The sequence below is a fragment of the Muntiacus reevesi genome, chromosome 4, assembly GCF_963930625.1.
Source record: "Muntiacus reevesi chromosome 4, mMunRee1.1, whole genome shotgun sequence".
Classification (NCBI taxonomy): domain Eukaryota; kingdom Metazoa; phylum Chordata; class Mammalia; order Artiodactyla; family Cervidae; genus Muntiacus; species Muntiacus reevesi.
In genome coordinates this window covers 148,487,790-148,501,191 of record NC_089252.1, presented here as the reverse complement: position 1 = coordinate 148,501,191, position 13,402 = coordinate 148,487,790, and the positions used below count along the sequence as shown (strand labels likewise).

The window sequence follows — 13,402 nt, the reverse complement described above, 5'->3', positions numbered from 1 at the left end:
AGAAGGAAATGGCAACCCACTCCAGTGTTCTTGCCTGGAGAATCCCAGGGATGGGGTCGCAAGGAGTCGGATGCGACTGAAGTGACACATAAGCAGCAGCAATATGTGTACAGTGCGGTCACTGGGGAAGCGAAGCTGGTAAAGAAAGACCATAATTGAAAGAAGCTGGGAACAGCATTCACTATAGTTCCCCGTTTTTTGAATTTCTGTGCCTACCTTCCCATCTCTTTCCCACAATTTTCTCTCCAGCGGAGCGGTTTCATTTCAGGCCTATTTGACTTATTAAATTGCACACCTGCCCCCTGGTGGCCGAATAGAGCAATGACGCCTTCTCTCCTCGCCGGGAGATTTTCATGGAGCAGGAGATTATGGCTTCCAGAGGCTGAGATCTGCGTGGCGGGGTCAGACAGATCTCTCTGGAGCTACTCCAGACAGCCTAGCAAGATCTGTCGTCAGAGAGCTGCAGCGGTGTCAACATCCAGTGAAAACTTATTTGACCATCTCTTCACTCTGCAAGCTAATAATGATGCTGGCAGCGTTTATGATAAGAGCTTTTCACAGATTATATCACAACAACGAACTAGAAGTGGGTACTATTATTGTTGCATTGTATAGATGAAGATTCTGAGACTCAAAAACATTAATTCACTTTCCCAAGGTCACATAGATAGCCATTGGCAGAGCCAAGACAAAGACCCATCAATTTATGCCATTAAGTGTTTGGCTTCTGCTTGTGCTCCTGGTGATGGCCTGTTTGCAGGTCTGTCTTCTTCCAGAGCACTGTGCCTTTCTTGGGTGCAGCAGCTGTCCTACTCATCGCTGTATCCCCAGCACTGAGGCCAGTGCTGGGTTTGTGCTAGGAGACACTGCAAGGACTGCACCACCAAGCTGGACCTCAGGGGGAACCGGAGGCCAGCAGGGAAGGTGCTCAGAGGCCCCAGACAAAAGGGGTCAGGCGCCTTCACAGAGATAAAAGGCGCGAGCAGGATATAGGGGGAGAGAAGGGAGTGGGGGCGACTGGCCAGGCAAACAGCCCAAACCTGTCCCTGTAGGGCAGTAGCACCACCTAGTGGTGGAAGTCAGCGTGGCTTCGGGGAGAAAAAAACACTAGACTGTCCAAAGCTCCGAAGAAGCTGGGAACAGCCCCCTCTGGAGGGAGACCCAGGAACTATTGCTGCCCACTCCCTAGAGCCAAAAATAAGGGCCTGGAAGCGTGCTGGTCCCTGCACAAGGCGTCAGGTTGTACAAAATGTGAAGAAACAACTCCCAATCCTTACTTAGCCTTGGCTGAAAAGAGGACATATGGAGTCCACACTCTTTCCTGGGGGGAAGCCTGCATCCAATGACCAGGAATGTAAAAGCCAGTTCCCTCACCTCAGCTTGGGGCAGTCTGAAAGGCCACCCCAGTTTCAGAGCTCCCGTAAGGGCTGCTTGAGAGCTCTGTTGAGACTGCCCCGCAGCCCAGTTTCTCCCTCCACCCGATCCCACTTTCTTCCCTGCCGCCCACAGTGATGACCTTGTGACCACTCCCCTTGAGCTCCCTGCCCTTCCATCTACATTTCAGAGCTGGCTTCCCCAGGACCCAACGCGCAGCAGCAGCATCTCCTATATCACATACGGTGTGTCTCAGTGCATAGATTCCAAGCAGCTGTCTGGACCAGTGACCACCCCCATCACTACCCCCAGTCTCTGCTCCACATCCTGCGATGCTTTCTGGCCAGCTGGAGCCCACGCCTGCCTCCAGGAGCCTCGCAGACATCATGCCTACAGTGAGTGCCAGTTGGCATGAAGAGGCATTCCCGTGGTCACACTGGGATGTCACGCATCACCCGTGTCCCCTGCAGGGCCACGGGGCAGGCAGATAGACAGATCCGAGGTGCATAGACAGCCTCCAGGGAACCTCACTAGCAGCCAGAGACCCTGATCTGAGGGCTCTGGTCACTCCAGGCAAGCCCTCCCTGTCTGCTGGTCCCCAGAACTGAGGTAATCAGTATGTCCTAGCACAGTGCTGACCTATTTATGCCACATGGAGCTCCGAGCCTATCAGCTTTGTGATCTGTGAGATGTTTCTTACTTACATTTTTTCTGAGGAGCGGATGTGTTCACAGCAGTCCCATTACAACGCTGCTTGATGTAAAGAGAGGATGTTCTCTAAATAGCCTCTGGTAGTGGTGGTTTAGTAGCTAAGTTGTGTCCAACTCTTGTGATGCCATTGACTGTAGCCCTTTGTCCATGGGATTTTCCAGGCAAGAATACTGGAGTGGGCTGCCATTTCCTTCTCCAGGGAGTATCTTCCTGACCTGGGGATTGAACCCATGTCTCCTCCATCGCAGGCAGATTTTTTACCACTTAGCCACCAGGGAAGCATGTGACACCTCATATGGTGTCGAATACTTAGTGGTCATCTGACCAACAGGTGGACAGAAACATACCATCCATGAACAGGACGCACTGTGTGGACCAACCCTGTCCAACAGAATTTCCTGCAAAGACGGAAATGGTCTGTCCGTTCCCATAGGCCCGAGGTTACCGGGCACTAAGAATGGTGAGTGCAGCTGAAGAGCTAAATATTTACTTTTATTTAATTTTAATGAATTTTAATTTAAATAGTCACATGCAGCTACCTTATTGAACAACACAGATGTGGACCCAAGGCCTGGAATATGAAAACTAAAAATCACTTTCTCCTAACTGGATGCATTCCTCTCTGTTTACCTGGAAAAGTTGATTGTAGCACAAAGCCTTGGAGATTTTGTGTTCCTCTGGATCATCTATAAAAATGCTAAATAAGAGCCTCCTAACAGTTTCTGAGGACTTGTCTTCACATTTCTCCTGCCAGAGATGTACCCTGGGATGGTATTTCTCTAAACTCATTCACTTTTCTTGACAAAACAGCCCTCAAGCCCCATCCCCAATTCTTCTACTCCCATCCCACCCCCCACTGACACATTTGATTTCTGAAATGTGTCATCTGAAATCTTTTCAGATGCTCCTGAAAAATTAAATCACATCCAGAAGTTCTCCGACCAACTTATCCTAAATAAATACATTGGTTATGTTTTTCCTGCATGGCTTCCCCTGAGATGACCGTTCTGTGTCTTTTGCTAATTATTTGTGCTTGTGTGTTTAGCAAAGCTGCCCTTTATTACGTGTGCTGTGCTAAGTCGATTCAGTCGTGTCTGGCTCTTTGTGACCCCATGGACCATAGCCCACCAGGCTCCTCTGTCCCTGGGATTCTCCAGGCAAGAACACTGGAGTAGGTTACCATTCCCTCCTCCAGGGGATCTTCCTGGCCCAGGGATCAAACCAGCGACTCTTAGGTCTCCTGCTTTGGCGGGGGGCGGCGGGGGGGCTCTTTACCACTAGAGTCACTTGCGAAGCCCCACCCTTTATCATAAACCCCACTCTTTTTTGGAAATGGAGGGGGTGCATTGGCTGCTCGGGGTCTTTTGAAGTCCTGTATATTCACAAGAGTCATGTGCAGTTTGCCACGTCATGTCAAATACAGTTTGGTCAACAGGTGCCTGGTTTCTATTCTGCAGGTTTTAGGTGAGGGTCACATAGAAACGGACACAACACATGCTGCTGAATGCTTCCTGAGGGAAGAGCCCTGTTGGATCCAGCACCTCCAATTTCTCCTTCCCAAGGTTGACTTGAGGAATGGGAACCTCCCTTCCACCCCCTTTTGTAGAGAGCTGGCATGACCAGCTGTCCTTTGTCAGCCCCTTCAGCTCAGCAGAAATCAGTGTAGTGTAGCAGGTAATTAACAGCTTCTGGAGCCAGCTGCCAAGGTTCAAACCCCATCTCTCACTCACCACCAGTGCCGCTTTGGGCAAGTTATCCGCTCTGTGAAATGAGTGTAGTCGTTGCTCATTTCCCCAAAGGGTCCTTAAAAGGATATAGCAAGCTGGTTTGCATAAAGCATTTATTTACAGCAGTACCTGCCATGAAGTAAGTGCTATGTAAGTATCCACCATCTTTATTACCATATGGGAAACTTTCTTCATTGGTTTTATTTGACGAATTTTTGGCAAATGTTTTTTCTCTTTGGAAATCACCAGGAGCCATTCATTCTTCAAAGCCCTCTTTGCTGTTTTTTTTCTTTTTTCCCCAGATTTAACCAGATCTGCTGCACATTCCAAGCTTCCCTGTTGACCTCATTCAGATTCTCCTACTTCTTCCAGTCAGCCAGAGAAGGCTTTTCCTATTTCCCAGAATCTTGTTTATTTGGCATTTTTGGTGTACACTTTCCTGGCTTCCCTGGTGGCTCAGATGGTAAATAATTTGCCCGCAATGTAGGAGATGTGGGTTCAGTCCCTGGGTCGGGAAGATCCCCTGGAGAAGGAAATGGCAACCCACTCCAGTATGCTTGTCTGGAAAATTCCATGGACAGAGGAGGCTGGTGGGCTACAGCCCATGGGATGGCAAAGAATTGGACATGACTGAGCGACTAACACTTCCTGGCCTTCCAATAATATACTTTAAAAGGTTGAGATTTAAGACTGTCTGCCTTCACAGTCTCTCATTCTAAAACAGAGAGATGACAATATTTTCTTTCATTCGAGGGAACCTCACTTTTCTCTCCCTTCCAGCTGCTGGACTGTTTTTGGGACTGCATGGGGTTGTCGGGGGCGCCGAGGCTGAGGAACAGCGTCCTCATTGTGTCCTGCCGTGTTCCCTGGGGAGGCAGCGCTGGGGAGCACTGGGAGGGTGAAGATAGTACAAAGACAAATTCGCTTTATTGATAAGGCAACAGCATTAAGCCAAGCTGAGACAGAGACCCCGGCTGATCAGGGCCACACTGGGGTGGGGTGTGAGTCACACCGAGACGCAGGCTGGGGCGCCCCTTTTCCTGGTCCTGAGGGGTCAGTGGGCTGACAGCCCAGGAAAGAGAAGCAGGGCTCTGGACTTGCTCCATGGAAAACCCAGGGCCTCCCCCAAGGGGCAGGTCGGCCATCAGGGGAGTGGGACATCAGGTCTGAGCTCTAGCGCGGTGTAGGAAAAACAGCACGGGACCCATGGCCAACGTCCAGGCCCAGACCTGGGGCTGCTCCCAACTAGTCACACGAGCTTGGGTGAGTCCCACCTTCTCCTCAGCATCAGTTTTCTCTAACAAGGGGACTGAACTGGGTTAGTGATTTTCAAGACTTTTCTACAATCGGATCCCAAGGATCTCTCCTTAATTTGTAAAATAACAACAATAGTGTGCAGAACTTCCCCAATGTAAGTCCACACCTCCCATAAGCATCTCTTCATGAGCGGTGCCTACTATCCACTTTATCAGGATGTGGTCCCAAAGGCGTCTGATTCTAAAGACAACTTCCATCTATCAGATGTCAGCTCTGGATATGGGAAGAACACCGACTTTGAAGTTTGGTGCTCCCACCCCACCTGCCTCATTGGCCCTTTCTGACATTAGTGGGCGGGGTGGGAACAAGGAGGAACCAGTCTCACCCAACCCCACCAGAAGTGCTCTCGCAGACCTGCTGCCCCCCACCCACACTTGAGATGATGGAGTGGTGTTGGAAGCAGACCCAGGCAGCCAGGGCGGGCTGGGGCTTTGGGATCTGGAAATTCCTCTTCCTTATCCCACCCTCACATGGACAGAGGAACCTGATGGGCTACAGTCCATGGGGTCGCAAAGAGTCAGACACTACTGAGCGACTGACACTTTCACACTTTATCTCACCCTGCCAGGAGAGAAAGATGAGGCCCTGTTGATAAGTGGCTTCTCCAGACTGCTGGGGGCGGGGACGGTGGACCGATCTCTGGGTCACCACCCTTGGCCATCCACCCCAGGGTGAGGCCCGTCCAGCCCCACAGCCGCTGTGCAAGGGCTCTGGAGCCTATGGCCGGTCGTCTGTCTGGGATGGGTTGTGGGGACCCACAGGGTTTGAATGAGGATGGTGGCCACAATCCTCTGAAGCCTGGGGGCCGTTCAGTCCTGCCACGTGAACTGTGGGAGGGAGAAGAGCTCCCGCCTCGCCAGCCCCTTAGATCCAGGCTGAGGAGCCGTGGGCTCGGTGGCAGGATGGGTGGGGCCTGTGTCTACTAGTCCTCTACCAGGCTGCGTTTGCCTGTCCCTGAATCACCTGGGCCCTGCTCGCTTCCCTGCTTGGCCTCTCAGCACTTCGGTTCTGGGCCAGTGGCCCCTACCCGGGGTAGAAAGCCCATCCTACCAGAGCTACTACTGGGGAGAGTGTTACCATGGTGATAGGATGAAGGTGGGCCCTACAGCGTTAGGCAAGCACCCTTTGGCCGGCAGCGTGTGAAGGAGGGTGGGGGTTTGTGATCTTGGTCACCTTGGTTTTGGCGCTTCCTTGGCAGCGAGTGTCCTAGGAGGGCCAGGGTAAGAAGGCAGAGGAGGAGGGCCCATCGCGGCACGCCGCCCAGGGGCAGACAGCACAGACCGGCAGCAGAATGAGGAGGGGGTTGTGAGTCAGTATTTATCGTGGGTGGGCGGAGGAAGGGTGGTCCCAGCAGCTCTGGATGGGTGGGCCTGGAGTGCAGTGGAGGTACGGGTGTCTCTGTCCCTGAGGAATGGCTCTGTCTCTCCCTCCTGCCTGTTCCCTCGGCACCAGCCAGCAGCCACTTCCGGAGTGGCGGGAGCATCCCCGGGCAAGGGCCCACCTTCAGCCTCTGCCCTCTGCCCCCACTTGAGTTCCTTTGTCAAATAAACAAAAAATCCTCATGACTGAGGCCTTGAGGGAAGGAGGGGTGGGGTGGCGGGGGGCAGTCTGTGGCCTGCAGGTGAGGGGGACCTGGTGTTAGATGGGACAGGAGAGAGGATGGGCCAGCCAGGGAGGGGAGGCGGGAGCAGAGGGGCTGAACCCCGGCAGGGGTGGAAAGGGCTGCTGAGCAGCCGCCAGCCCCAGGCCTGGGTGCCCGGCCCTGGAGAGGCCGCCCCTCCCAGGCGCCAGTGCAGGCCGCCAGAGTCAGGAGATCTCGTTGCCAAACACCTCGAGCAGGAGGGGCGTGAGCTTCATGCTGCACTCGGGCTGGAAGGAGAGGCAGCGGTACTGCTTGGAGTGCTCCTCGTTCAGGCTGCGCAGGTCCGCCAGCTTCTGGATCATCTTGGCGTAGAGCAGGTGGCTGCCTGGGGGCGGGTGGCGGCAGCGGATGTAGGTCTGCAGCGTGTTGGACAGGCGGTCCTGGATGGCCTCAACCAGCGCAGCATCCTGCACGCCGGGGCGGTCTGTGGGCAGAGAGGCGGGGCGTGGGGGCAGCTCTGAGTCGGGTCCCTTACTGCCCAGCCCCCACCCCTCAGACAGACCCCCCAGCATCTTCCTCGGTCACTCCCGGACGGCTGCTGACCTGTGACACCAGGCCTCCCCAGCCCCTTGGCCACTCCCCACTGCCTTGAGGATCAAGTCTCAGGTCCACCTGGGTCATCTCATCCTGTCCCCACCCTGTCTCTCTCCTGTCTGTATTCTCCATCTTTCATCAGGATCCCGATCCCAGGCTCTCTGACCTCCAGGCTTCACGTCTGTGTTCCCTTTACCAGGAAGGCATCGCCTTTACTTTTGCCTGCCTCTTACTGTCCTTCAGGTAACAGCATAAAGGACCTTCCTCAAGGTCATTCCCGACGAGCCCTTACCTCCAGATGACATCAGGCTCCCATTTTCTGCTCTACCCATCATTTACTTTATTTTTAAAACTCTCATCACACTAGGAGTTGGTTGTTAAATTGCATGTGTTTACTGTCTCCTCCCACACTTGATCGGGGGGGAATCTGTGTCCTGTTTGCTGCTGAGTCCCTGTGCCAGGCACAGTGCCCGGTGCTTGACAGAAGCCTGATAAATCAGTGCTGAGTCAATGAATGAATGAGTGAATGCTCGCTGGGCAGCGGAAAGGGCGCCCATGACCTCTCCTTGGGTGCCTGCCCAGGAAAGCGTCCCTTTATAGAGGCCACTGGCTTGTTCCCTGAACACTGTCTAGGTGGAACCTCACCAGCCATCCAGCATCCTCAGGACCGTGAGATCTCCTCCTTCTCGACCTCTCTTCCTCTTTCCACCCCAAACAGGCAAGAGAGCTTGAGGGTCACAGCACTCTGCCTCCAGCATCTGTCAGCTAAACTGTCAGGCCAGTAGAGCCATCTATCAGGCCCCAGGGTTTTGTGACCAGGGAACCTCAAGTGTCAGCAGAGGTCAATCCAGTTCACACAAGAGCAGAGCCTGAGTCTGGTTCTTCAGTACCCCAACCATGAGCCAGCAATAGTCTCACTAGCTCAAGGGCAGTGAGGGAAACCTCAACAAACCCATACCACATGGGCTGTGCAAACCCAGCAAAGTGGGTCTTTCCTGGTGGGTCTCTCCTTTTGCTTACTTGCCCCCCCCCAGAACATCTCTGCTGGTCCTAGAGGGGCTTACCCTTCATGCCCCCCACCCCCGCCATGCCGCTAGGTACCTGGAGAGACAATGCAGATGGCCATGAGCAGGACATGTTCCTCTTCATGCAAATTCAGCTTCTTCAGCCCCACCTGGAACTTGATGAGGGGCTCGATGAGCTCCAGGCTGTGTCCGGCTACAAGAGAGAACGGCCGGCCGGCTGCTGTGGGCACTCACAGGGGTCATCCACTCCACTCCACCCACCCTCTGGCCTGACCCTCGCCCTTCTCTCCCAGTTGCTACCTCCCTCCCTCTGAAGTGCCTGGTGGGGCACATGGCCCCAGGACGGGTGGAGCTTAGGCAGGTGGAGGCAGAACCCAGCCACACCTCTGGTCACATCGCTGACTTGGTACTTGTAGTCTGGGCTGCCACAGGTCCAAGACATGTCGTCCAGGGTGAAGGACTGGTTGGAGCGCAGCATGATGACCTCGATGGCACTCGACTTCAGCAGCACGATCTGGTCCTCAGGGGTGAGGTCTCTGCCAGGGAGGGTAGAGGGGGAGGTCAGGTTAACCGTCAAGACCTTCATGTCATGCCGATCAGTATGATGCTTTGACAGGCATACCCCTGACAGGTGACGAGCACGTGCTCTGGGTCCTCCATTGAGGAACTTGCAGCCTGGGTGGAAAGAACAAGACGGTTTCTTGAGGGAGAACAACTCAAAGGTGTGACCAAATGCCAGCTGGTGTAACTCAGCCACTGACAGGAAAAATCCAGTGACTTTCCAGGATCTCCCAAGCCTAAGCAGTCATGGCTCTTCTAGGGTCAGGAAGATGGAGCCTGAGGAGGCTCCCAGGGCTATGGCATGAGTATGTATGTGCTAAGATGCTTCAGTCGTGTCTGACTCTTTGGGACCTCATGGACTGTAGCCTGCCAGGTTCCTCTGTCCATGGGATTCTCCAGGCAAGAATACTGGAGTGGGTTACCATCCCCTTCTCCAGGGGATCTTCCTGGCCCAGGGATCAAACCCACAACTCCTATGTCTCCTGCATTGTCAGGTGGGTTCTTTACCACTAGCATGACCTGGGAAGCCCACGGCATGAATACGGAGGTCTGCAAAAGCGTGGCCAGGACCATCCTCAGTGGCTCCTATTCTTTGGTCCTTCCAGTAGTGAAGTCAGCTCTGTCTCCAGGACATCTCTGGACCCCACTCCCTCCAGACTGTTTTGATTCAGAGTTCCATCATCTTTTTCAGTAGCCTCTTATTAGAGTCCTGGAGTCAAGTCTCTCATTTGCCTTTCTTACTGTTGCTACAGGAAAGTGTCACTCCTGTGCTCAGAAATCCCCACTGACTATCCAACACCCTAGGGTCAAGCCCATACTCAGTAACTTGGCTCCAACGTGTCTTTCCAGCCCTGCTTCCCATCACAGACTCCACCAGCCCTCCACTCTAACAACATAAAACTATTCCATGTTTGGATGCTAGGCATTCTCACACTGCCATGCCTTTGAACACAGGCCAGCTCCAGCTTAGAGAATGCATCTTCTTCTGGTCCTGAGTCTAGTTAGGCCTCTCGTGGATCCCTCCACCCTCTGATTCTCTTTACAGAATTAGAGCCATTCCTATAAGACCTGCTGCACATTGCTTGTACCCCTATTTTGCCTTTCCCCCTTCACTCCTGTCCTTTATTTTTATTTTTTAAAATTAATTAATTTATTTTAATTGGAGGCTAATTACTTTACAATATTGTAGTGGTTTTTGCCATACATTGACATGAATCAGCCATGGGTGTACATGTGTTCCCCATCCTGAACCCCCCTCCCACTTTCCTCCCAATCCCATCCCCGAGGGTCATCCCAGTGCACCAGCCCTGAGAACCCTGTCTCATGCATCGAATCCAAACTGGCGATCTGTTTCATATATGATAATATACATGTTTCATTGCTGTTCTCTCAAATCATCCCACCCTCGCCTTCTCCCATAGAGTCCAAAAGACTGCTCTTTACATCTGTGTCTCTTTTGCTGTCTCGCATATAGGGTCATTGTTACCATCTTTCTAAATTCCATATATATGTGTAAATATACTGCATTGGTGTTTTTCTTTCTGACTTACTTCACGCTGTATAACAGGCTCTAGTTACTCCTGTCCTTTAGATGCTTGTCTCTGGCTCTTCATCATAAACTGCTTGAAGGCCAGCACCACACTTGCACTGATCACTGAGCCCTGAGCTTGACGAGAGGGTCAATAACTCTGTGTTGATGAGTCAAGAGGCTCATGACTAGCTCCACTATTCTGAGTCACGTGCTGGGCTTATCTGAGCAAAGACAAGGAAAGAATCAGGGCCCACAGATCAAACTGCTTCCACTTCTTCCCTTTCTCTTTCTGATTGCGTACTTCCTCCTGGATTTCCTGCTGAGGGGCTGTCACCCCCTGTGGCTGCATCTTGGAATGTAAAAAGGTAGGAAACAGATGCTACCGTTAGCATCTGTTACCGATAAGAGTGCTAGGTCAACAGGTGATGGGTGAGGAGGTGTGGAAAGGCTTGCATGACTCGATGGGCACCAAAGGGGCTGTGTTGAAGGCAAATCACAAAGTGCTAGCGTTGGAAGGCCCCTCCTCGAGACTGTGGTCCAGTTCCTTCCTCAGCATCTCTGACAGATGGCTTTCACACAACCTCTGCGGGATTCCCCCCGGGGCCAGGGAGCTCCCAGCCTCTGGCCACAGTCATGAGGTGCTGGGCTCTTGGGCTAATAACGTCTTCTTCTGTTGAGCAATAACCCACAAGATGACACATGGCTTGTAGTTCCGTCCTCTCAAGGAACACAGAACCTGAGTTCTGCATTAGCCACGGGTGTGGTGGTGGCTTAGTTGATAAGCTATGTCCGATTCTTTGTGACGCCATGGACTGCAGCCTGCCAGGCTCCTCTGTCCATGGGATTTTCCAGGCAAGAGTACTAGAGTGGGTTGCCATTTCCTTCTCCAGGGGATCTTCCCCACCCGGAGATCAAACCTGAGTCTCCTGCATTGCAGGCGGATTCTTTACTGAGTCACCAGTGGCGCCCAATCCATGGAACATCCCTTTAACCATTTAAGGAAAGCCAGCATGTCCCCTCTCCCCTTGCCTCTTCTCTGGAATAAACAATCCTGATGCCATGGTGTCTGAATGTTTCACTGTCCTTGGCACCCTTCTCTGGGTGCTCAATCCACACTGAAAAAATGAAAACTAACACCACCCTCATTTGGGTTTTAATTCATGATGCAAGTAAAATATGTTCATTATTAAATCTTGGGGAAATACAGACAAAATATAAAGTCAAGTAAAAATGGCTCATAACCACAACAAACATTTTGGTTTATTTTCTTCCTATCTGTTTTCCATGCAAATATCTCTTTTTCAAACATGCACCAGGTCATAGTAATCCTGCGTCCAACTTTCTATGTCAGTTCATAGTATGAGGCATCATGTTACATCAATGTATTATAGGTTATTTAATCGGTCTCCCACCCACCTATGTTTGGGCACTTTGGTCACTTCTAAGTTTTGCTGTTTGGGGCTTCCCTGGTGGCTAGTGGTAAAGAATCCACCAGCCAATGCCCAGAGATGTGGGTTTGATCCCTGGGTTGGGAAGATCCCCTGGAGAAGGAAATGGCAACCCATTCCAGTATTCTTGGCTGGGAAATCCCATGGACAGAGGAGCCTGGTGGGCTACAGCCCATGGGGTTGCAAAGAGTCGGACATGATTTAGCGGCTGAACAATAGCAACAACGAGTTTTGCTGTTATAAGTAATTCCATGATGGACATCTTTGTACGTAATGTTTTGTTCAATGGGCTCACTCAGAATGGATGGCTGGAAGTAAACAAGCATCCCACGGGTGCCTGGCTACAGAGATTTCAGCAGGACCACTGCCTACTGTGATCCAGACATACTAATTCTATGAAAGCAGATCTAGAACGACCTCAAATTACCACCCACAGCCTGGAAATACAGGGACTTTCTAAGTGCAGCTTGCAGCCAGAACTGGTAATGGTGGTGGGTGGGGGTAGCAGTGGAAGTAAAGGAGAAGTCAGGAAGAGACCTAGGTCTTCCTGGTTCCTGCATCAGCTCTGGCTCTGAGCTTCTCTCTGGACCTGACTCATATTTACACCCAGATCAGTTTTCACACCGGCAGCCGCTGCTGGGCATCTGTGAGACGCTCTGGGTATGTGTTGCTTGTGTTTCCCATCCCTGCCAGGCGGTGTCCAGACCCTCCCTGCTTGTATTCCATCAGCTGCATTCACTGCAGCTGTTCACATGTCTATCTATCTCTTCCATCAGACACCAACCCTCTGGAGGCCAGTCATCTTTTATCTCTCATGGTATATGTAAGAAAGTTGAGTGCTGGACAGATGCATAAATGAATATAGAGGAAAGGCACAGGAGGAGGGAAGCACTGTGACCCCAGGCCTTTGACCAAGGAAGGAGTCCCTAGGGATAAAAATAGTGGTGAGGTTGAAGGCATGTAACCCTCGGGTTGACTGGGTCTGGTCCCTCATACACACCTCTGGGCAGTGAAACCTGGGTTCCTTGGTTCTCAGATCCAAGACCACTCCTGGTCATTGAGCTGCTGCTCCTGATGCCACTTTCCCCTGCATTTCTCTTGCAGGGCTGAGAGAGGGAGATTTGTGGGGTGCAGACTAAGAGGCTGAAGGAGAAGAGGTGGGAGGCAGGAGTAGAGCCAAAGTCACACCACAGGGCAGTTCACACCCAGCACAGCCCATCCAGTCCTGCCCCACGTTGGTCCCACACCCGCACTGGAGTCTCATCCTGTATTCTCGCCTCCACTCATCCACACAGAAGTCTCATCCTGCCCTCCCCACACTTTCCACCCCTGCCTCCAGGCAGCAAGATCAAAGCTACCAGGGATGCAGCCATTGTTCTTTCACTTCTTGGAAGAACAGAACATCTAACTGCAGAAACCGGCAGAACCAGAGAGCAGATGGGCTGGCCCCGCCTGGGTCCCGGGAGCCTGGGCTCTGGTCCAGGCCTGGGGCAGCATCTGCTCCATCCAGTCCCAGCGAACATCCACATCAG

At 52.3% G+C, this 13,402-nt stretch overlaps 1 protein-coding gene across 1 annotated transcript in view; it reads right to left on the bottom strand.

Moving 5' to 3' along the window:
* Positions 1-2,970: 2,970 nt before the first annotated feature.
* VDR (vitamin D receptor) overlaps positions 2,971-13,402 on the bottom strand; it is a 57,831-nt gene continuing 47,399 nt past the window's right edge. The window contains exons 8-10 of the mRNA XM_065934544.1: positions 8,715-8,866; positions 8,407-8,523; positions 2,971-7,195 (exon numbers count right to left, since the gene is read on the bottom strand). Of these exons, the coding sequence (XP_065790616.1) occupies positions 6,936-7,195; positions 8,407-8,523; positions 8,715-8,866 (529 nt within the window). The 3' untranslated portion in view covers positions 2,971-6,935. The remainder of the gene's footprint in view (positions 7,196-8,406; positions 8,524-8,714; positions 8,867-13,402) is intronic.